Source organism: Cygnus olor, chromosome W, assembly GCF_009769625.2.
Source record: "Cygnus olor isolate bCygOlo1 chromosome W, bCygOlo1.pri.v2, whole genome shotgun sequence".
Taxonomy (NCBI): Eukaryota; Metazoa; Chordata; class Aves; order Anseriformes; family Anatidae; genus Cygnus; species Cygnus olor.
Window position 1 is genome coordinate 902,242 of NC_049199.1, and position 23,981 is coordinate 926,222.

The 23,981-nt window shown below is 46.6% G+C and overlaps 1 protein-coding gene across 1 annotated transcript in view; it reads right to left on the bottom strand.

The window, feature by feature from the left end:
* The window catches only part of LOC121062446 (SET-binding protein-like), a 104,541-nt gene extending 81,287 nt beyond the window's left edge, over positions 1-23,254 (bottom strand). Inside the window, exons 1-2 of the mRNA XM_040542440.1 lie at positions 23,225-23,254; positions 16,377-19,839 (exon numbers count right to left, since the gene is read on the bottom strand). Of these exons, the coding sequence (XP_040398374.1) occupies positions 16,377-19,839; positions 23,225-23,254 (3,493 nt within the window). The remainder of the gene's footprint in view (positions 1-16,376; positions 19,840-23,224) is intronic.
* Positions 23,255-23,981: the final 727 nt, after the last annotated feature.

Below are 23,981 nucleotides of genomic sequence, written 5' to 3' on the forward strand. Positions count from 1 at the left end.
CTTGTTTGTGTGAATTTCACAAACCAAATTTAAAAAAAATATCTTGCTCCTCCTTTTCTTTTCTTCTTCTTCTTCCCATCCCCCTATTCAATTTTGTACTATTTTCTAGGATCTTTTAAACCAAGACTACACCCCACTGGCAAATTTTCCTATAGGAGTGTGATAGTCATCAAGAGAACAATATCATTTGGATGAATTAAGACTCCCTAAGGAACCGCTGTAAGAGCTAGAAAATCTATAAAGTTCTTACTGAAAGGTAATCCAGCTTGTGCTTTGGTCTTTTAGAGAAAATATTAGGGTTGCTTTAGAGATTTGGAGTATTTCTAGTCATGGAAAAGGGAGCATCACTGCTTTCTTAGGCTATCAATATATATTTGTGAGGCAACAATAATTCTTCCAGTGAATTTCATGTTCCCATTCAAATGTCTTTACTTGTTTTAAATGAGGCAAGAATTAAAAAATGATACTACACTGACAACTAAAAATAAAGTAGCTTGACAACTGAGTTAAAATAAGCACTGCTGCTAGCTTGATGTAAATAGGAGGGAAACCATATCCTAAAAATGACTTCTACTGCTTCTGGGCATAGCCACCCAGGGGAAGAAATGGCACCTGCCCTTCTTTAGTCATTTACCGGTTCTGGGGGAAAAAATCTCTGGAGAGCAAATCCCTATCTGTAGAGAAAAGGTCAGTCCTGCTCTATTTCTGTCTTTGGTAACCCTGCATAATTTCGTGGTTGACGCTGCAGTAAGAATTACTGACGCTCATACACGATGCATTAAAGTCTGTTGCAATTAGCTGCTTCTCGCTCTGACACTGACCTTCTGGCATTAGCCCTCCCTGCACCTTGGTTTATCTGCCCATAAAATGAGGGTAAAGATACTGACCTCTCTTGTAAAACCAGTCTGAGATTTACTGCGGAGAAGCACCCTGGACAAGCTAGGTAGAATAACACCCAGTAGCATGTGTACAGCCAGCACAAACTCCACTGTCTTGGCAACTCTGGTTGAGAGATGCAGTCTTATGAGATTCGCTTTTGTCTGAACTTGACTCAGAAAGGCCAGTTTACACGAGATACCATTGGCCACCAGACAGTTTACATCGGTACAATTTTACTTGGCCTTCAAAGCATCTCCTATCCCCTGAATTAGCAATTGCTCTTGGGGGAAACAGTATATCATATCTTTGATGAGGACATAAGACATAAGGATGATAATAAGAGAAGTGATGATGCTTCTTAGTTACACTTACGGCTTGGAAAAAGGAGTATTCTTCTGGCTATGGCTAAAGGTCATTAGTTTGGTCCAATTTAGTGGACCAAAGACAGGGCAATGCCAGGGGGCCAGATGGCAATGCCAGGACCCCTCTTGCACTGTGAGGAGCAAGAGCAGCTGCCCAGTACTCTGTTAAGCACATGAAAAGAGCTGCCCCTGGTGTAGGAGGCCTGATGACAGGGCCATAGCAGCCACCTGGATGGCCATCCAGCCTCCTTCTCCTGAGGCCACCTATTTCTGTTGGCTAGCTGAACAGCAGCATCCCTTGGGTGTTCAGTGGCATCACCCAGACTTACACTGTTTTGACGTAAATATTCTCCTTCTCTCTTCTCCCCCTCTCCCCCTCTTAGCCGTGAAGCATCAACCTGTGTTTCACTTACCAGTGAACGCAAAGTGCTTAGCAAGTAAGTTTATAGCATTCTTCATGAAGAATTTACATATAGAGAAAATTAAATTTGACTTGCAATCTAATGAGCTATTTTGTAATTTAATGAAATGGTGTGACCTACCAAGGGACTTGGTCCAAAGAGTTTTGTGTGCTAATCCGATGCTAGGCACACGGGAGGACTTCGGGGATACCAACTTCTTTTGGGTGTCTTGCCCACCACTGAAACTGCAGTGCTATAATTAACACCAGTCATGCTAGTGAAATGGAAGACCAAAAGCTACCTGGGGGAGTATAGTGCTCAGGATGAGCACCAGTGCCAGCCAGAACTATCACTGGGGAGTAATTAGGTCTTCTGTAAATCCTAGCAGGACCGTCACATCTCCAGCTACCTTCTGGCACATTGCACTTAAACGCTGAGTGCTGAGTAACTGAGGACTCCGGTATAGATGGGATAACATTGAGAAACAGGGGGAAAAAAGAGAGAGAGAGCAGCACTCTTGGAATGAGAAGCAATGTCTCTTCCTCAGAACATTTTACCCTGTGTAAATATATCAATACTATTTGCATTTTAAGTAAGCTTCTGCATGATTCACAGTGAATCAGAGGAAGCAGCTGCCCCGCTCTGCGCCCAGGTATGGTGTGAAAGTAAAGCAGAAGTGCCATCTAGTCATAATAATACACTTCATTTATAGACCTCATTTCATTTCCAACATCTAAAAGCCTTTCAAGCATTAATTAATTAAAATCTTGCAACAGCCCTTTGAGTTAGGCAAGGACTATTATATCATTATATTTGTAGGTAAACGTGGAGACCCTGGAGGCTAGATTGAGACTGCCTGCTTTAGGCACTCAATTTAGATGTTGCAACACCTAAAAGAAATAGGTGCTTGGCTCCAGCAGAATGATTCACATCACTTAGGGCAGGTGCCTACGCAAACTACACAAGTAATGCAGGCTTGGATACCTCTGAAGCAGCACCCAAGCAAAACTTACACGTTTCTCCCCTGACTGGTGGTGAGCTGTGGTGCCTCCATGGGATGACTTGGTGTGGCCACACACAGCCACGCAGGTGGAGGCACCGGGAAACATTATTTTTGGGGCTGCAGCTGGGTAAGGACTTAATGCAAAGCTCAGCAGTGTGCATGCTTGCCTACGTGGGATTCAAAATGCAAATTCCCCTCTGAAAGGCAAGCACCTGTGCCATGGGGTAAGTGGGAGGAGGAAACACAAGATATTAAAGGTTTGAGCACTAATCTGGAAATTGGAAAAGTAGAGATGCAGGCTGTTCTGCCCGAGGGGGCTCACCCCAGCATCCCCACTTGCCAGGGCAATACCAGGCTACAGGTGGGGCTGGGGTGGTGGCTCTGACCCCTCCTGCCGCAGCCTGACTGCTCAGCAGCCAGAAAGGTAAGATGTGGAAGCCAGAGCATGTCAGCCCAGTGGAAGGAGAGGTCTTTTGCCTGAAAATCTTCTATTTTAGAGCTCTGACAGATGAAAGGCATGAGAACAGCTAGGTCAGGGGACAGGTAGTCCCTCATGTCCCAGGCTTAGCTGGCACTTAGGAATGCCCAGGTGTTCCCACACTGCTAAACAGATTTTTTCCTTGTCCCTCTCCTATATCCTGATATCCAGATCCTCAATGCTCTGCACTTGTTAGCTGACCATTAGGGAGTCTTTTGTTTCATCTGAGAGGAAAGCTGGCCATGGGCAAGAAGACAGTGTGCTCCAAGTACAGTACAGACATGCACCGCACAACCTTGGCTCTCACCTGGTGCAACATTGCAATGCTAGCCTAAAGTCTCCAAACCCCCAGAGTCCCTCTAGTCACTTCCCAGAGCACAAAGGAAGCAGGTGGCTGCAAACAGCCCCCATTCTGGCATCTATTTTAGAGTCAAACAAATAAACAAATAAATAAAATTGAAGAGAGACATTGCCCAGTGGAGATCAGGATCAAGCACTGCACAGCGTGGGTTGGTCTGTCCATGCCAGGCACTCCCAGCTCTCAGCTGTGTGAATTCAAGCCAGCCTGTAACAAGCAGACCAGAGGCAAAGACTCTCTTTCTGATTTGGCCCAGAAAAACAGTATAAATATGTCCCAAATTTGTCTTGTTGAAGTGTTTCATGCTAGCTGAATGTCACCTAAAACCAGTGGTTTTGGTCGGACTATGACTCAATGAAGTGGGCCCTTTTCGATACCTGGGGAAATATTAGCTCCGCATCATCATGACTCACAGGTCTGACTGCTGGGAGCTACACACCTAGCTGCTTTGAGCTTTCAACCACTGAACATGTGTGAAACCATATGCTTATGTGCTTAAGGTACTCTTAAGTCTGAAATGCACGGCCCAGATTCATACACATGCTCAGTGTCTCTGGGATGTAAGTGCTACTTCAGATGAAACAGCCATTCCCTGGGACTTAGACACTCCAATTCACTCACGTGTGGACTTCAGTAGACTCATGGATGGTCTCAATCACATCCACTGACTTATTCAGACTCTGCACTCGAGTCCTTAATCTGAGCTTGAGCCTGATTTATAATCATTTTTACCTGCTAGGGGTCTCTTTAATCTCAGCAAGACTCTCTCCCGATTAGCAGGAGAGATGGAGAATTTGGGTTAACACATCCTGCTCTACCCACTCCTTAACATAAGAGTGGCTCCTATTAGTGTTTTAGCAGTTGTCCTTTTATGCAAGGACTTGCAGAGCTGACTTGACTAAACTTTTAATGGGTATGCTTCTAGTGTGGGAGGAAACGTTAAGCACTGCTTATTGTTACTTAGAATTACACACCGAAATGCCATAGCTCTACCCAGAGTTCCCAGGCATCTAGCTACTTGACTATCTACCACAGCACACCGTATCACACCTACGATCTTCCTTACCGCCTAAAGTCATGTCATGATGCACAGTAGGAGCCAAAGAATGCTGGGTGTGCAAAATGCATGCATTGCTTCAGATTGCAGAGAATTCATTTAACAGATCAGGCAACAACCAGTAATTTCAGTGCAGCAGATTTATCTGCTCTTCTTATTTACCAAGATGCTGTCTCGCCAGATCAAACCAATGAAATTGCAACAGATCGCCCAGCGCACCAACAGCAGCCAATATCTGCCGAGCATCGCGGAGAGGCAGCCCATTAAAAAATGTTCTGCCACATGTCTAGAGCTCAGTCTGCCCTGTTGGAAATAGTAAAGTTAAAGTTTTCCAGTGTACTTGGCTGAGTCAGAAGTGCTTTTGGGCAGTCATGCACAGGCGCACGTATTGACTGCCCTGCTAGCAGCAACTTTGGCCCCACCGTGCCAAGGGAGATTTGAACAAGTTTCCCACCTCAGCTCCACCCTCAGCTGAGGTGGGAAACTTGGTCAAAGTGGTTTTGAGGTTTTGCTAAGAAGCAAAACAGGAAATGTGCATGAATCTGGAGTTTAACTATTTTTTGAACTTCTTGCTCTCCCAGAGTTGTTTTTTTTTAATAGAAAATAAACAAACATCAAAATGACAAATATTCTGCAACTGAACACGTCCCAGGCCTGGGATAAGCCCAAGCATTTATCAGTGCAGACTGGACTTCAGGCAGCGAAGAGATCCTAGAATAGTCCAAGGAATTTTTCTTTTCTTTTTTAAGCAAACCAAGCATCTCAAAGTCTGTGTCAACTTACTTAAGTGCTCTTATGCCAAGTAATCAGAGCTGGCACAGAAAACAACACTGACTGTTGCTCCCTTCCCTGCCTACACTGGAAGCAAGAAAGGCCGAAGATGCAGAGCTGAAATGTCAGCTTGTGCCCTCTGCAGAGACCTCGTACCCTCAGAGGAAGGACCACTGAGGGGCTCCTAAAAAATCAGTGAAAAGGACAACAAGCACATCAGTGGGGTAGAAGCCAGGGTGATCCTTCAGGCAGAGAAAGAGTTAATTCAAGAGCTACAGGCACTGCTCAGTTGATGGCATGGGTGAGTAAAGTCTCCTTTCTCCTGAAGCAAGGAGCACAAGCCTGACTGTCCCAGTGTGCCGAGCCCTACACGCATTCCTGCTACCAATGCTGAGGGTATCTGCTGCCCTTGCACTGCCCTTGTCCCTTTGGTCCCCAACCAAAGAGACAAGCCAGGCAGCCCAGGAGTGGCAAAGCCTTTCCATCACTGCTGGCCCCAGCATGGGACCTAACGCTAAAATCCTCCATCATGGGAGCTGCAGGCTGCCCTGCTCCTCTCCTCACTGGCACGCTGCTGATTCACGTACCGTGATACCACTGGGCAAAGTCTACCTAGATGCCTCCACCACTGTTTTTAGTGGTGTATAACACCGGATTTGGGTCGCAGTCTGTGATCAGATATGCTGATGTCATTCACAAGCAACCTCACTAAGACCTGCGAGTTACTCATAGATAGAATAAACCTTGGCTGTGCTGTATCTTGCCATTGGGATCAGCCAGGCGAGTTCCTCACAGTTTTCTCCTGGTTTATTTAAGCTGCCTGTGTGTGCTGCAGGAGGCATCAGCAACGCTTTAGCTGCTGCTGCAGCATCACTCTGACATCAGCACTTTTATTTGATTTTCTGTCGCTGTTCTTGCAGATTAAATTTCAACCAGTGACCCATGGCTTGATAGCTCATTAGCAAATCCCTCCAAGCCATCCAGTCCTGCCCTTGCCTGACAGTTAACTCTGCATTGCACACACTCCTGAAGCCTCCTGAAATCAGTGCCACCCCGTGCAAAAGTTTGGTCAGGCTCAGTGCTGCTGCAAAAGCCCCTGGGTATTCCTGCCGAGCTGCATGCCTTCTGTGACAGATCACTACTGTTCCTTATTATGAATCCTTGCATCCTAAAACCTCCTCCATGGTCAACACTTTCCTTTCTCACCCTTCCCCTCAGCCCTTTATCTATAGGGGAATTATTCTGATCTCCTTCTTAGTGAAACCTTAAAACAAGGAATTCTTGCTCTTTTCTTGTTTGGTATCATTGCTGCAATACGGTAGGTGAAGACAACTAGGCTAATTCTCTTTCAGCTTTCTTTTGCTGTGATAGATGAATATAAACTCTTGGTAGGTGGTGGGAACAGAAAAGCCTCCCCAGAGCATGCTCAGGAGGTCACGGACCCCAACTCTCACACTTGCAGTTGGGCTGGATGGGATGTAGGTCACCCTGAGTGCATGAGGATCCAACTCACGGCAGATGTCTTGAGCTCAGCTCTTCCTATGCCCAGATTTGTATCACAGTGACAGGCAGGTTAATAGTGAAGATATAGCAATTGCTTCATTTTACTTCCTCCATGGATCTAAACAGACCTCTTGCCTTGTACTTAGATTATCAGTGCCTTCGAATGGGAAATAATATGTTTTTATAGTGGGTATAGTCCAGAGCTATAACATACTTTTTCTTCTAACTCTTCTTAAGGCTGCAACTTAAACAAGTACCCACTGTCAAAATCCTAGCCTGTCCTCTCCCTCCAGGCTAATGAAATCTCTACAGATGCCGAACTGAGGCTGGTTGCAGCAGTTTCTGTGGCACGGGGCAGGTAGAGCCTGGCTGCATGGACTCTGGCCACCAATGGGACGCGGGACGCTTCCCAGCCCCACACCCTCATTTTGCCTCAACAGAAACTTCTCTCCTTTGGGGTTGAAGTCAACTTCACCAACTTCAGTGGAGAGACATTTGATTTATGTGGGTATGAGAAGAGAATCAGGCCTTGATTCTTTATTGCCTTTTAAAGCCAAGAGCCCAGCAGAAGCCAATTGTGTCTGACATGAAGCTGCTGCACACCCAACGTAGAATCTGCACAATTCCATAAACCAGCAGTGGTCTAAATAAAAACTTCAAACAAGACATTCTGGCATTGGCCAGAAAGAGTGAAGATAAATAGCTGGGAGCAGCCAAGTTGCAAAGGAAGAACTGCTTGACTGTTGGACAGAGAGCAAAGTGAGAGGCAGAAATTAGGCAGGGTGCTGGGAGGCTTGCAACACTCCCAGAAAGCAAAGGGGTCACAGCATTTAATTTGATGAATTCATCACTGGTCCAAAAGACTTTGTACTGAGCCTCAGGCAGCGCAATAAACATGCAATCATTAAGAGAGGAAATAAAAGATTGGTTGGGTGGTAAATACTCCAGCTCCCTCTCCCACTCCAGCTTCCCTCATTTCTTCTCTCCTTGGTCATTGCAAACATTGGAAACAACACAGTAAGAAAGCGGCAGTGTTAAACAACGACGACAAAACCCACTGTATTTCAAATGCCTTGGTCAAAGCACATTTAAGGAAAGCTTTGACTAGTTTTCCCCATCATTCTTGTCTTCCCTCAACAGCCCATTCCTCTAGGAACTGCCGTGGGCAGGATGGAGCAACAGCCACACCACTTTGGCCTCCTCTCCCCAAGACTGGCAGAAAACAATAAGGACATTTCTCCTAAGGGGGCTGGATAGCACTTCTGGAGGTCATTTCAGTAGTTTTGGTTGTACGCACAAGCATCCAGGGGCCCAAACAGATGTTTTTATGAATGTAATTGTATTTACAAATAATGGGATTTTGTAAAGCTCCGATGCTGGGTTTTATGGTCCAGATGGTATAAACACTCACCCTGTAACTGTACAGGGCCTGTCCCTCCCCACCTGACACAGGGGGAGGGAACAACCCCCCACTGGCACCGGGACTGGAAAACTGTTGAAGCTGCCTGAAGCTGTGTAGGGGCCTGGGGTGTCAGAGGAAACCATTGGCAGAAGCCAAGCTGGGAAGAGGAAGGGTGACGAATGCTCCACACGTCCCTGGCAAGTGAAGTTCGCACCTGGTTCTTCTCCCATCCACTTCAAGTAATCACCATGGCTCTCTGCGCCAGGATATTGCTTTTATCCCCCTTTTCCAGACAGATGCTGAGGTTTAATCCTGTTTAGATATTTTCTGGAGTCATGTGAGAAAACTACGATACGTAAGATGGGTCTCCAAACCCCACTCCACACATCAGTCCACCTCCGCGTCTGTGCATGCACTGCCACGTGCCACCTAGGTGCCACTGGGTCAAATCTTGCTACTGAAGAAAGGAAGGTGACTTATGCATGTGTTTGAATCGATATTCGATGAAATTTGTTCGTTCCTCTAATTGTCCTTTCTCCCCGGTTGTCCCAGTATGTAAAGGTGCATCCATGAGCATACACACAAGACCCGGTCAGGATAGACATTCATAGTGTGTCGCTGGGATGGTCAAATGAGAAAACTTTCATCAAATATAGCGTTGGACCCATTTCCACTATTCCTGAAATATATTCACTACAGAATAATGAACCAACCCTGTAACTCTGGATCTATAAAAATATTATTAATGGAAAATTATATACAAATATCAGCAAAGTTTGATTACTAAGACAGTTGACTACTCTTATTTGTCTGGGTCTTCCCTATACATTCAGAAGAAGAAATAATTTTACTCACTACTGAAAAGTAGTAAAACTTTGGGTGATTAAAGCTTCATGATAATGGCCCAGAAGTGCATATGCTGTTTCTGAAACAACAACAAAACCCTTGTGGTAGCTTTGCCAATATTTCACCATGTTTGTTTTTGCTCATAGCAAGTCCTGTTTTAAATCACAATAACACATTTGACTTCTGAGAGAGGATGACCAGAGATCTATTCTGTGCTGCGTGGAAATGGCCCATTCCAGCAGAAAACTGAGCCGTGGAGGGGAGTTTTGTCAGGGAAGAAAGCTCATCTGGATAAATGGCACTCCTCAGCAGCGCGTGGTTACTTATAAGTATGTTTGTACTGACATCAGATGAATGCTGTTCATCCACTTGATTGTCACTTCTCCCCTGTTCCAGTATTCCTCCTACTCTTCCTTTGGAAAGTTTAATCAACCAACGTAAGGCTTTTTAACAGGAACAAGGACACTTTCAAGATAAAGACATTAAAACCAACTTTAAGCAATCACAGCATAGAGTTGTGCATTTACTGAATGTAGTTTGTTATGTATGTACGTACACGTGGCACAGCCTCTCTTCCCCCCTCCAGTCTTAGGGCCAAACACTACTCACTGTGTGATGCCCATCCTTCACCTAAAGCTGGTGAATTTCCTTCAGTATTTCCTTCAGACTTAAACCAGCACCATACAGACTAGCTGAGAAGGAAAGGTCAAGTCAGAAGAAATTGATTCACTGCTGGACCTTAGGGGTGGAGTGGGTGGGGGGGGCTTGTAGGGAAGTTAAACATTAACTTGTAAAGCACGTTTTTCATGCTAACTATCCAGCATTCAGAGACCGGTGGTTACTACCTTCCTAATAGCTGCATAGGATTAACTTTATATTCCTGGAAATTTACTGTGCATGTTATCTGTGCTATATCTGATGAAACCCATGTACTTATTAGCTGATCTTTTAGCCATGATGCCTAACATGCAAGCAAGACACCCTTTGTTTGTATACCTTTACCAATGACAAAGACAGTGGGATCAAGTGCACCTTCAGCAAGTTTGCAGATGACACCAAGCTGAGTGGTGCAGTGATACAACAGAAGGAAGGGATGCCATCCAAAGGGACCTGGGAAATGTTGAGAACTAGGCTCATGTGAACCTAATGAGGTTCAACAAGTGCAAGGTGCCAGCAGTGTGGGCTTGCAGCCCAGAAGGCTGACAATTCCTACTCTTTTCCAAGGCACAAGTTATAGCATTAAGACTGCTCATCAGCAGTTCAAGCCTCTTCTTCAGCACCACGTATGAAAGAGAAGCAGGCTGACATGCCAGGAAGCTGAGGAATTTGCCATGAGGACCTCTTTCAAACACAGCTCTGCTCTCAGTCTCCCCAGCCCAGCTGTGTCACCAATCTGTGGCCTCTCCCTTGGTCCCTCACCTGGGGTTTTAGCATCAACTGGCAAGCAGATGAAAGGCTCAGCCATCTAGCTGTGCACAGTGCCTCAGGTCATGGAGTGCCAGAGGGGACCCAGTGTGTTGCAAATGCATGAGGTGCACCTCTGGCTGTGCAGAGCAGAGGGAGAGAGTCAACTCCAAGGCTTAGTGCACAACACAGCTGGAAAGATCTCTTTAAGGATGTGCCTGAGTGACAGTACAGGCTGTGGCAGGGCAGGGTCTGAAGCATCTGCTGCATCCTTGCCTACAGGCCTGACCAATGCCACGAAGTAGTCATCTGCAGCAGCCAAATAAACAAGTAGCGTTCATTTAGGTACCATTAACCAGTCTTTTTAAATACAGGAAGGTTGGGTGAGCACAAGGAATCTTGAAAAAAAAATCTGAAAAATGCAGTAGGAAGAAACAGGTCACGGGGAAAGGATGGGAAGGAAGGGGAAGAGTTATTAACCAGTGTTTATGGAAAGGATCTCCAGAGCAATGGTGGAGAAACAGGCAGTGCACGTGGAAAACAGCCACCTGCATTTACACTGCACTTTTAACTTCGAGAGGTCCCAAGACATACCAAATGAGCCCGAGCTCACAAGGTCCCCTCTAGAGAATGCCCAGGGACAGCCCAAGCTGGTGCTGTGCAGGGAATGGGACAAGCTTGCTGCAGCCAAGTGAGGTGGTTAGTGGCACTCCCTGCGTGGGACCTGGCCCTCTTGCAGAGATTTCCAGCTCCTCCAGAAAGAAAGTGTAATGGCTTTTCCTAACCTTTCTAGATCACAAAATTATACACAGGCTTTAGGGTTATATGGCAGGGCTATTTGCTACCATATGCATCGCCAATGCATAGCATCAGGGGATGCTGATTTTTTCAGAAATGGCTAAGTGCTGTTATAACACAGGTAATAATGACAAAAATAGCAGAAATATAATGACACCTGCACCAGCACACTACAACAAAGCTAACTGCAAAGCCTGAATGCTGAAGAGCACTAAATGGTCCTCTCATAGCTCTTGTCATAGATATCTTTACACAGGGTTTTGCTCCATATTTCATCTCCAACAACATACCATGAAGTTGCAAATGGCATTCCTGCGTGTCCTGGTTTCAGGTAGGACAGAGTTAATTTTCCTCCTAGTAGCTGGCAGGGTGCTATGTTTTGGATTAGAATGAGAAGAGCGCTGATAACATGCCGATGTTTTAATTGTTGCAGAGCAGTGCTTACACCAAGCCAAGGACTTTTCAGCTTCTCGCTCTGTCCTGCTAGCGAGCAGGCTAGGGATGCAGCAGGAGCTGGGAGGGGACAGACCCAGGACAGCTGACCCAAACTGGCCAAAGGGGTATTCCATACCATCTGACGTCATGCTGAACAATATATAGGGGTGGCTAGCCGGGGTGGAGGGGGGGCCGGCTGCTCGGGGATAGGCTGGGCATCGGTCAACGGGTGGTGAGCAATTGCATTGTGCATCACTTATTTCGTACACATTATTACTATTAATACTATTATTATTATTATTATTATTGTTATTGTTATTGTTGTTATTGTTATTATTTTTCCTGTCTTAATAAACTGTCTTTATCTCAACTCACAGGCTTCACTTTCCCGTTTCTCTCCCCCATCCCGGAGAGGGAGGGGGGAGGGTGAGCGAACGGCTGTGTGGTGCTTAGCTGCCGACCGGGTTAAACCACAACAGTTCTTTTTGGCGCCCAACGTGGGGCTCGAAGGGTTGAGATAACGACAGATCTGACCAGAGTGTGTTAAACTAAAATTGGTATAAGTATTGGACCTGCTTAATAGTTGCTAGTCACAATGTTGATTGCCTTAATCTCAAGTCTGCTGTGCCTGTTTCCCAAATTGAGTTTTATAGCACGTTACTTTCTGTATGTGCTCCCTGTCGTGCTGTTTATCCTTTCCGGGCCCTGGTTTAAGATTGTTATGGTACTGTGTGGTGCAACGATGGCTTATGAAATGATGAGATTTCTGGTCATGACTCTAACCTGGTATTTGTACTCAGCACTGTCGTCGACTCTATACTTCGGAAACCATATCTCAGAAACTATTAGCAATTACACCTATTGCCTTTTTTCGTCAGGGAGTCAATCTGTGGAGGGGACAGGGGAAGATATTTTTTCCTACCTGTTCACTCTCCCTTCCTCCTTCACCACCCTCTTATCCCCCGAGCTAGTTACGGTAGCTCTCCAAGATGTTGAATATCCTTGGGATACTCAGACCAGCATGTTCCTGTTGTTATGTCTCCTGAATGCGCTTCAGGTTTTGTTTAAGGTTAAACAACTACTTAGGAATCTCATCCGGAGATCTGTCTTGAGGCGGGATAGTTGCGAGTGGCAGGGAGTGTGGGAGGATATGGGCAGGTTTCTAGAGCAGTGGGCACCTCCAGTGTTTTGGACATTCACCCCTGAACAACTGCAAAATCCTAAAAAACTGGTAGAATGCTTGAAAAAAAGGTGTCATGACTCTGGCAGTTCCAAAGTGACACAAATCACTGTGGCGTGCTGGGGTCTGGCTTGTGCCTATCGAGCTGCAATTGATGCTACTATCAACCTAGTGACAGACCCTGCGGCCGTTCCAGTCCCGGCTCCTGCAGCCGTTCCAGCTCCAGCTCCCACAGCCGTTCCAGTTCCAGCTCCCGCAGCCGTTCCAGCTCAAGCTCCCGCAGCTGTTCCAGCTCCCGCAGCCGTTCCAGCTCCAGCTCCCGCAGCCGTTCCAGCTCCCGCAGCCGTTCCAGCTCCAGCTCCCGCAGCTGTTCCAGCTCCAGCTCCCGCAGCCGTTCCAGCTCCAGCTCCTGCAGCCGTTCCAGCTCCAGCTCCCGCAGCCGTTCCAGCTCCCGCAGCCGTTCCAGCTCCAGCTCCCGCAGCTTTTCCAGCTCCACCTCCGGCAGCCGTTCCAGCTCCAGTTCCCGCAGCCGTCCCGGCTCCAGCTCCCGCAGCCGTTCCAGCTCCAGCTCCCGCAGCCGTTCCAGCTCCAGTTCCCGCAGCTGTTCCAGATCCAGCTCCTGCAGCCGTTCCAGCTCCAGCTCCCGCAGCTGTTCCAGCTCCAGCTCCTGCAGCCGTTCCAGCCCCTGCAGCTGCTCCAGCTCCTGCAGCCGCTCCCACTCCTGTGTCTGGGTCAGAGAAACGAACTGTAGCAGTGCAAGTTGCCCCTGCAGAGGGTATTCCAACCCCTGTGGCAGACCCTGTGGCTGGGTCGGAGAAACGAACTGTAGCCATGCAAGTTGCCCCTGCAGAGGCTATTCCAACCCCTGTGGCAGACCCTGTGGCTGGGTCGGAGAAACGAACTGTAGCCGTGCAAGTTGCCCCTGCAGAGGGTATTCCAACCCCTGTGGCAGACCCTGTGGCTGGGTCGGAGAAACGAACTGTAGCAGTGCAAGTTGCCCCTGCAGAGGGTATTCCAACCCCTGTGGCAGACCCTGTGGCTGGGTCAGAGAAACGAGTTGCAGCAGTGCAAGTTGCCCCTGTAGACAAGGTGAAAAAATAGTATAGAGATTCAGGTCGTTTAGAATGCAGAGAGTCTTCTGCTAGGTCTAGGTATAGAGAAGATGAGGCTGGGCCATCAGAGGTGCAGGAGGATGAAGATGAGGATGAGGATGTCGAAAAATCAACAGTAACTACCTGAACCCTATATCAGCGTGAGCTACGAGATGTGCAAAAAGATTTTGGTCGCTGCATAGGTGAACAGCTTGTCACCTGGCTGCTCCGGTGCTGGGACACTGGAGCCAATGGTGTGGAATTAGAGGGCAGGGAAGCCAGGCGGTTGGGATCCCTTGCTAGAGATGCAAGCATTGACAAAGCAATTGGAGATGGAGCACGATCTCACAGCCTCTGGAGGCGTCTCCTGTTAGCTGTGAAGGAAAGGTATCCCTTCAAGGAAGAACTTGTATGTCTACCAGTCAAGTGGACCACCATGGAGAAGGGAATTCAGTACCTGAGGGAATTAGCCGTACGGGAAGTAATTTATAAGGACCTAGACGACGCACAAATATCCACAGATCCAGATGAAGTCCAGTGTACTCGACCCATATGGCGGAAGTTTATACGGACTACACCATCATCATGGGCCAGCTCATTGGCAATAATAACCTGGAAAGATGGTGAAGACCCCACAGTGAGTGAAATGGCTAAACAACTCCGGGAGTACGAAGAAAATCTCTCCTCTTCCCTACAAGCCTGCATCTCGGCTGTGGAGAAACTCTCTGAAGAGTTCTACCAACTTAAAGAGAATTTATGTTCCCCCCCACCTGAATGAACCAGTGGCCACCAACTAAAAGAGAATACTTTGGAGAAACTTTTTGAAGAGGTCCACCAACTTAAAGAGAGTGTATTTTCTTTCCCACCTGTACAAACCAGCGTCTCGGCTATTAGGGGTAAGCGTGCATCCGTGCAAAGAAGACAATCTGGTGGGTACCATATATAGGGGTGGCTAGCCGGGGTGGAGGGGGGGGCCGGCTGCTCGGGGATAGGCTGGGCATCGGTCAACGGGTGGTGAGCAATTGCATTGTGCATCACTTATTTCGTACACATTATTACTATTAATACTATTATTATTATTATTATTATTATTATTATTATTATTATTATTTTTCCTGTCTTAATAAACTGTCTTTATCTCAACTCACAGACTTCACTTTCCCATTTCTCTCCCCCATCCCGGAGAGGGAGGGGGGAGGGTGAGCGAACGGCTGTGTGGTGTTTGGCTGCCAGCCGGGCTGAACCACAACACTGAGCATGCCAAAATGCCCATGCAGTACAGATAAACACTGAAATGATGATATAAATCTATTTTCAGCTTTCATCTGAATATTTAGGATGTCTCCTCTTATCTCTGTTACGTATTACTTTTATGTTGTGAAATCAATTGTGAAAGATGACAAATATGGGATGGCAGGAACAATCAGGCTACGGAATTGCCTCCTGGGACAGAGCCGTGTTCTCATGGGGTGCCTTTTTTTTCCCCCCTTTTAAGTTTAATCCCTCCTCAGTGGAAACCAGTTAATGGCTATAGCTAGACTGAAGTATGGACGTCTGTTGGGAATCCCAGTGAAGGTCAAAGGTAGAGAGTAAAAAAGCTGCATGGACATCTTAGACAGTCATAAGCAGACAGATGTTCCTAGGCTTTAATGAGCAGTCTTGGCTCCAGGCCTTTCTTGGCAGAGTTGTTTAGTTTTAGTATTTTTCCTTGTAGTGCAAGGTATGGCTCTGGTTATCAGGCTCTGGTTAGTTAACTGTTTATTGTTTCGATGACACCAGTCCCTCCCATGGCCACTCGATGCTCAGGATAATTACCTTACACCACACCTGCCAACTGGAAGTGAAAGATTTACACAAGGACTGTACCCAGGGTCTCCATATATTCAGCACTGCCATCACTGTGATGGGTCCCTCTGGATCACCAGTACACCACATCAGGTGTGGGACATTGACCCACAGCTTCCCCCACAACTTGCCCAACCCATCAGCAAATGGCTTTTGTACACTTTGTGGGCCAGAGTGAAGACTGCTCAGTACCGTGGCTGTACTCCCAAAGGCTGGGCAATGACCATCACCCCAAGACATCAGATCCCAGTAGGAGGGATGCCTACTTTTCCAACAGGCATTGCAATTGCTACTGTTGCAGAACACAATGGCTAGATTTTTGGAGGCTTTTTGGTCCAAGCAAGGATAAATATGCAAAGGCAAGAGAAATATTTATGAAAATTCTGGGTAACAACTCAAATACTTCTAAAAGGTTTCAGCTTAACACATGACCAAAATGGGGTGCGATTGCAAAAAGCCAGAGAAGTTAGTGACTCAAACATAGTTGTTGGAAACAGCAAGTCCCTCTGTTCAGCATTAAAATTAAAATACAGTAAGGTAAAATAGAATAAAACGGAGCTTACCTGAAGAGGATGAAGAATCATAAGTACTTCTGTCCTTCCTATTTGTCCTGAAGGGCTGAATGTCCTTTTCCCTGTAAGTTCCAAACCCTTCAAAGCTTCTTCTTTTATTCCCACTTGCATCATTGTCCCGTTTCTCACTCGAGGAATTCATTTCACCAAACATGTCCAGAGACTCTGATCTTGCATTACTCTCAGTATTACCAGAGTATCTTTTTGTGCAAGAGTCAATGGGATCATTGCTCGAGTCACTTTTTTCTTTACTCTGTGTCCACTGCTGGTCATCAGAAAGTAGTAACGTAGACAGTGTATCCACTTCGAAATTACTCTTTGAGCCTTTGTGCCCAGTTTCACAATGCTGGTGCTTCTGCTTCTCCTTATGCTTGCTTTTCTCATTGAGCAAGGACAGATCTTTATCTGAGCCACTTAGCCTTTCATTGATCGCATGGCTGGAGAAGCCAGTGAACTTGCTATCAAAGAGACTGCTCAGATCTTCATGTGTCCCCAATATCCGCTCATCCTTATGCTTGTGCTTATGTTTGTGTTTCCTTTTGTGAAGTCGGCCACTTGAAAGGCTTGTTCCTCCAACCTTTGGAGGAGCCAAAGAGGACTGCATGTCTCCAAGGCCCATTCCCACAGATGTTTGTAGGTGCACTCCATGTTTTGTTTTATGCTTGGCAGTGGTGGACACCTTCATATGAGAGCTCGCATGGAATTGGGGTGGGGGCACGGTAGGTCTCATAAACGGGGAAGCTGCTCCGAGTGTGTGAGACAGGTACAAAGGAGCTGGATACTGACCATAGTAACCAAGATTCATCATAGGCATTGATGTGTAAGGCATTCCATAGGGTGCATAGTAACTCCCACTGGGAATAGGGTAACCGAACCCTTGTAAAAAAGGCACCTTTGTCATGGTGTCATTGGTTTTGGCAGGTCTACCACGCTTCTTCTTAGATTTCATGTCAGAGGTCCTGCGAAGATAGAGCAATGGGTCATACTGGATATATGGCACAGGATAGTAGTGATCAAAATTAATCCTGAAGATGCTGGGATATGGATTTTCATGATAAAATGTGTAACTTCGATGGGAAATTCTGAACACTTGAAACTTATTGATGAGTTCCTCAAGGTCTGCCAGAAACTGGAGGTCATCTCTATTCTGCAGGCTTTTCCTTTTCCTCTTGTGCTTTGGCTTTTTAATGCTCTCATGAGAGAGAAAGTTATCCACAATTAGATGTTTCTGCCGGTGACCATGCCTGTTCTTTGTGCTGGTGTCAGATGGGATAGCCTCTGGATTGTCCAGGCTGCAGAAATCAAAGGAGTATCTCCGGCGGGATTCTGAGCTTTTCTCGGCTTGGTCAGAAGTGCTGTTGTTGTCTGTACCTATCCCGCTGTCGCTTGGTATGGTTTCCTCGCTGTGAGACTCACTCACTGGCGACAGCGTGACTTCTTTCAGAGAACCTATTTCACAGAGGTGGGAAGGTGAATTAGCCATTAACCTGGGTGGAGACAGCTTCCAAGTTCCACTGAGCATTCCTTTCTGGGTTTTTGTAGGAAGAGCACTGATAGGTTGAAGATTTGGCATAGTTTTTAACTCTGAAAAATTAGTTTCAGTACTTGCAGGGCTAAGGTTGCCATTAGTCCCCACTAACTGTGTCGAAAGCTGATGAATAGCTGCTGGTGACGATGCCACAAGTGATTGCAAGTTGGAAGGCACTGCTGGGTTTTCTGGCTGGCTGGAAACAGGCCTTGAGTGCTTGATGGCTGTCTTAGGTTCTTCTGGTTGAGGCTGCAGCTCTGCTCTTGGCTTCCTGCCCCGTTTTTTACCAATGTAGATAGTCCCCCTCTTGCTGACATTGATCTGCTTCCCTAGCCTGACATCAATGGTTGTTGGCCCAGCACTAGATGGTGGCTGGACTTTTGCTTTCAGAGCTATGCTGCTGGAGCAGGAGGACAAGATCTGATCGAGAATATTCTTCCTCTTGAGGGTCTTCATCTTGTTAATGGTCTTGATAGTCTTCTTATCCAAGACCCCAAGCTTCCCAACCTTTTTGTGAAACTTGAGTTCACTGATGGACTTGTCCTCTCCTGGGACCATCTGGGCCAACTTGGCCAGATTCCGTCTCCTCTTCCTTTTCTTTGTTCCTGGAAATTCACGATTGATTGGACTCACTGGGCTGGTAGAGGTTCCCTCATGAATGGTTTCAACAGTGAGCAAAGGCTGTTTCTTTGGTCGTCCTCTTTTTTTCTTGACAGGTGTGATCACAGTAAGACTGTCTGTATTGGTATACAGAGGGCTGGATGGTGTGATGGGATAGGCTGAAGGAGGCTCCACCATCAGCTTCTCAGATGCTGTCATGGAGGTCTCCTGAAGGATAGATTTAGGCTTGCTGCAGGTCCATCGCCTCTTAGCTGCAAGTTTGGGGTGCTGGACCTCAGATAATTTGCTAGCTGTGGGAAGATTGGTGGATAGGAGAGTGGATGTCACAGCTACAGATTTTCTGAGTCTGGTGGCACTGTTGGGGGAAGCTTTGTCAGTAAGCACACTGCTGTCAACAGCTACTAAGGGGGACTCATTTTCAATCACTTTCCCCAGCTTTGTGGCTCGAAGATCTTTTTTACTCCCCTCTGACTGAGAACTAGTCCTGTTTGCTACTTCACTGCTCATAGCAAGTGCAGAAGGCAGGCTTTTCTCCTGGATAGTTTTCTCCATGGAAGATTTTGTAGATTGCCTTTTTTTCCTTTTGTGGCCAGATGTATCTGTTGTCGGAGACTTTATTGGGATAGTAATTCGTACATGACTGGTGTCACTTTCACAACTGCTAGCAGAAGTGGGATTCTGCATTGTGGGTGATGCATCCAACACAGTGTCCATCGAGTAAGACTCCTTTTTTCCTTCCATGCTGTCATGGGATTTGCTATCAAATGCTTTCTGAGCACTCTTCACCCATTCAATGTCTGCAGTTTGGATGGTTTGACTTATCAAGTCCTTTTTGCTGGACTTCTTTGTACTCCCAGCAGGCTGATCGGGGGCCTCCAGCTGCACTCCTCCCTCCTGATTACCAAGAGGCAACAGCCCATTGCACTCAGAAGCGCTGCTTGGCTGGGCGGCCGCACTAACGTTGTTGGGTGATGGGACTGCACTGCAGATGGCAAGCTCTTTGCTGCTGGCCGACAGCTGCCCCCATGTGCTACTGGCACAGGACTTCTTTGCTTGGGATTTGCTGAAGGAAACTCCTGGCTCTGGAGTGGTGACCTTGGTGGCACTAACTGCTTCTCGACTGGGTTCTGTGTTGATGAAGCAACTTTGAGAAGTGGATACAGAGTCGGAGCTTGCTGACCAGTCAAGATGGTGCTGGTTGCTACTTTTCTGCTGGTGCTTTGATTTTAAGGTGTCACCAGTGAAGTCTTGTTGGAGGCCTGGATCATAGTGCAGAGCAGAATGCTTTTGTGGCTTGTCATATACCTGGAAGGTAGAAGAAAACAAAAATAGGAAAAAAGTTAGTTTATCACTCCAGTCATAACCACTGGCTGCAGCTCTTTCATTGTACAGTGAATAACAGCTCCTCTAAGCTGAGGTCCTCATAAGGGTTAGCAGCCTTTATAAAATGTTCTTATACTTCAGTCAAATTTGTTTTTAGATTCATGCACTGTAAACAAGTTTTGTTTTCCCATTCTAAAAACAATAGAAATACTTCTATAAATGCTAGATTGCTGAGGAAACATCTTCTATTGATTTTTAATTAAAAAAAAAAACACAAGTAAAATATTCCTTTTCAATGGATGAATGGTGTAACTCAGCCTCCTGGTGAGAATCTCTTTTTCCTTAAAAATAATCCCTTGCAGAACTTGATGATCAGAATTAAGCCCATTGTAAACAACAAGAATGCAGAATTATCTAGGAAGTTACAACAAGAGGAAAACCCATGAGTTCACTTCCCCATGAAGCCAAAATCTGCAAAAATTTACTTGCTTTAATTTTCACTTAGAAGTCATCCCCACAAAATCAGTGCTTAAAAGTGAGAAGCATAGCATCAAGTGTATTGGGTATGCTTGTTAAGTTCAAGATTTGCATTATTCTTTTTCAATTTTAATAATCTGCTATTTGCATTGTTGGTAAGAGATATTTTCAATATGATTTCTAATCCAACAGAAGCCTTTCAAACTGCAGGTGTAACAGTAAGGGCAGAATTACACCAAAAACTTTTATAGAGTAAAAGAAAGTCTGCTTTTTTTCTTGGTAGGCATCCTTCAGATAAAGAAATTATACTTGTTACATCTGTACCTTTTTCTAAAATGTCTTAAAAGAAACAAAGAAACCAACATTTTACTTTCCATAACTGACCTCTTCTAGTCATTTGTTTTCTCCTGTGACATTTAGGTGCTATATTTTCTAAAGTTCTGAACCAAACTGTGCAACTGATTTTGTACACCTAGAACTACAAACAAACTGTTCTTAGCAAACTGTAATGACACTGTTCTGAATTCCAAATAAATGATGAGAGACTTAAAATAAATGCGTAACCAAGGAAAGAACAACAGAAAACAATTGCTTAGCATCTCATGTTCCTGCAAACACGCTGTTACAATTTTCTATCAGCAGCCCTACATTAGATTCCTGCTTGGGGTGTTTGCCAGAGATTTTGGGGTCAGCATAACAGGGCTCTGAGGTCCTTCAGACTTAGTTTTCTGGGAAATGATGTGTCCCTAGTTTTGGGCAACGCTGGAGGAATTTGAAAGGTGCTAAACAGTTGAAGCCCACAGTACTTTATTTAGTGACCAATAAACATGCATGTTATCATCAAACTGATAATGTGATATCCTTAGTGTGCATATAAAAATGGGCATGTGGCCTTTCTGGAATAGGCAGCAATGATGAAGCTGTTCTAGTCCATCATCTGAGGAGTAATCGGGGACTCTTAAATCCTGTGGATAGCTCAGCTGTTGTGCATACAGACCAGGTATGCTTGTGTATAGCAGAGACTTCCAGGAACTGTGGAGTGAGAAAATGAAAGCACGCAGCTGCGGTGGAGCTGCAGATGTCGCAAGCGAGTGATACCTGTTTTTTTCAGCCTGAGAAAAAAGCCGAAAGCATAAACAGACCTGTAGTGGGTTTACGTGGCAAGGTTTTGGTAGCAGGGGGCCATAGGGGTGGCTTCTGTGAGAAGAATCCAGAAGCTGCCCCATGTTAGGTAAGGGCCCTGCTGCTGACCAGAGCCGGACCAGTAAGTGATGTTGTTTGCGCCTCTGTGAGAGCATATTTAAGACAGGGGAAAAAACCGCTGCGGTACAGCAGCTGGGAGAGAGAGAGGAGTGAGAAACAGCCTTGCAGGCGCCATGGTCAGTGAAGAAGGAGGGGGAGAGGTGCTCCAGGCGCCGGAGCAGAAGTCCCCTGCGGCCTGTGGTGAGGACCATGGTGAAGCAGGCTGTCCCCCTGCAGCCTATGGAGTACCATGGTGGAGCAGGGTTCCATGCTGCAGCCCGTGGAGGAGACCACGGTGGAGCAGGTGGACCTGCACCGATAGAGGCTGCAGCCTGTGGAGGACCCCTGCCGGAGCAGATTCCGGGCCGGACCTGTAGCCCGTGGAGAGGAGACCACGCAGGAGCAGGTGACCTGGCAGGAGCTGCTGCCCGTGGGGGACCCAGGTTGGAGCAGTTTGCTCCTGAGGGATGGACCCCATGGTACGGACCCATATCTGGAGCAGTTCTTGAAGAGCTGCTGCCTGTGGGAAGCCCACGCCGGATCAGTTCAGGAAGGACTGCATCCTGTGGGAGGGACCCCACAGTGCAGGGGCAGAGTGACTGAGAAGGAGCAGTGGAAACGAGGTGCTATAGACTGACCACACCCCCCATTCTCCCGTTCCCCTGCGCCACTCAGGGGGAGGAGGTGGAAGAGGGTGGATGGGGGGAAGGCGTTTTTGGTTTCTTTCCTTTGTTTCTCACTTCTCTAGCTTGTTAGTAATAGGCAATACATCTTACTATCTCCCTATGCTGAGTCTGTTTTGCCCATTACGATAATTGTTGAGCGATCTCCCCGTCCTTATCTCAACCCTTGAGCCCTTTGTGTCATATTTTCTCCCCCTTCCCCTTTGAAAAGGGGGAGTGAGAGAGCGGCTGTGGTGGAACTCGGCTGCCCAACCGAGTAAAACCACCACAAGACCTTGGGGAATGAATCACTTCATCCTCCCCACAGTGGCCTCCCACGCATGAACCACACAGCACGCAGCGGCCCAGGGCCGTGCGGCTCCTGAAGCACGATGCCAATGTCTGCCTTGGTAAAACACGAGAGAAAATGCAGTCCACCCACTTCCACATCCTCGGGATGAGGTTTAATAGCTTGCTGTGCCTCACAGAAAACATTCTTTTCCCAATGTATCATGATTTCTGACTTGGAAAAAGCCTGGAAATGGGCAGCCGAGGCCTCTCCTGGCCTGCACCAAGGCAGGGCTAGGCTGCTTCTGCGGAGATCCCGGCCTTGTGGCTGCCATGAAAACAACTCCTTCCCCTCACGTTATTTCCAAAATGCAAAGCTGCTATATGACTATATGACCTGAACAATTTCATTTGTAAAAACAGAGGCTTACAGCATTGAGTGAAAACATCACACACTGGCAACACCTTGGTCCCTCTGAGCACACCGTACACACAGAGATCTCTGGTTTAAAAGAAGCAATACTCTCTGATCTATGTTTAAAGGCAGTTAATAAGGGCTCAGAACTGAGAGGCCAGTTCTATATCAGAGGTGAGTGCTGATAAATCAGTTGGCTCCTCCAGCCTCATTTCCTTGTCCTGCACATTATAAAATGACGATGCAGCTTCCAACATATCCCTAATGATAGCCTTGTCATTACTGCAGCACCACAGGCCACCACAACATACATCGTACAACTCATGAGAAAGATATGCCCCTGTCATCAAAGGTGCCAATTCTAGAGGCATTTAACCACATTAATAATCACTCCAATTTCAACAGCGCTTCAAAAAAATAACTAGTCTGCGGGATCAGGGGACTTCATTTCCAAAGTGGGATGTCAAAATTACATATCTACTGAAGCACATAACAGTCCACCGGGTCTCCTCATGCTACTTCTTCCAGCATAAGGTTTACTATTTGCTCTCCCCTGCCAGACACATCCATGTCACCCCAAAATAATTCTTCTGCAGCATGGTAACAAGAGATCATGCGGCTGCAGCAGGTTGTGTTTCACTGGCTGGAATGAATAGCGGGGATTGTCTACTTAAAAGCATGGACAATTTGGTTGAAAGTAATGCAGCAAAATCTCTTTTATTCATTGTGCTGGTTTCAGTTAGGACAGAGTTAATTTTCCTCCTAGTAGCTGGCAGGGTGCTATGTTTGGGATTAGGATGAGAAGAGTGCTGATAACATGCTGATGTTTTAATTGTTGCAGAGCAGTGCTTACACTAAGCCAAGGACTTTTCAGCTTCTCGCTTTGTCCTGCCAGCGGGCAGGCTAGGGGTGCAGCAGGAGCTGGGAGGGGACAGACCCAGGACAGCTGACCCAAACTGGCCAAAGGGGTATTCCATACCATCTGACGTCATGCTAAACAATATATAGGGGTGGCTAGCCGGGGTGGGGGGGCCGGCTGC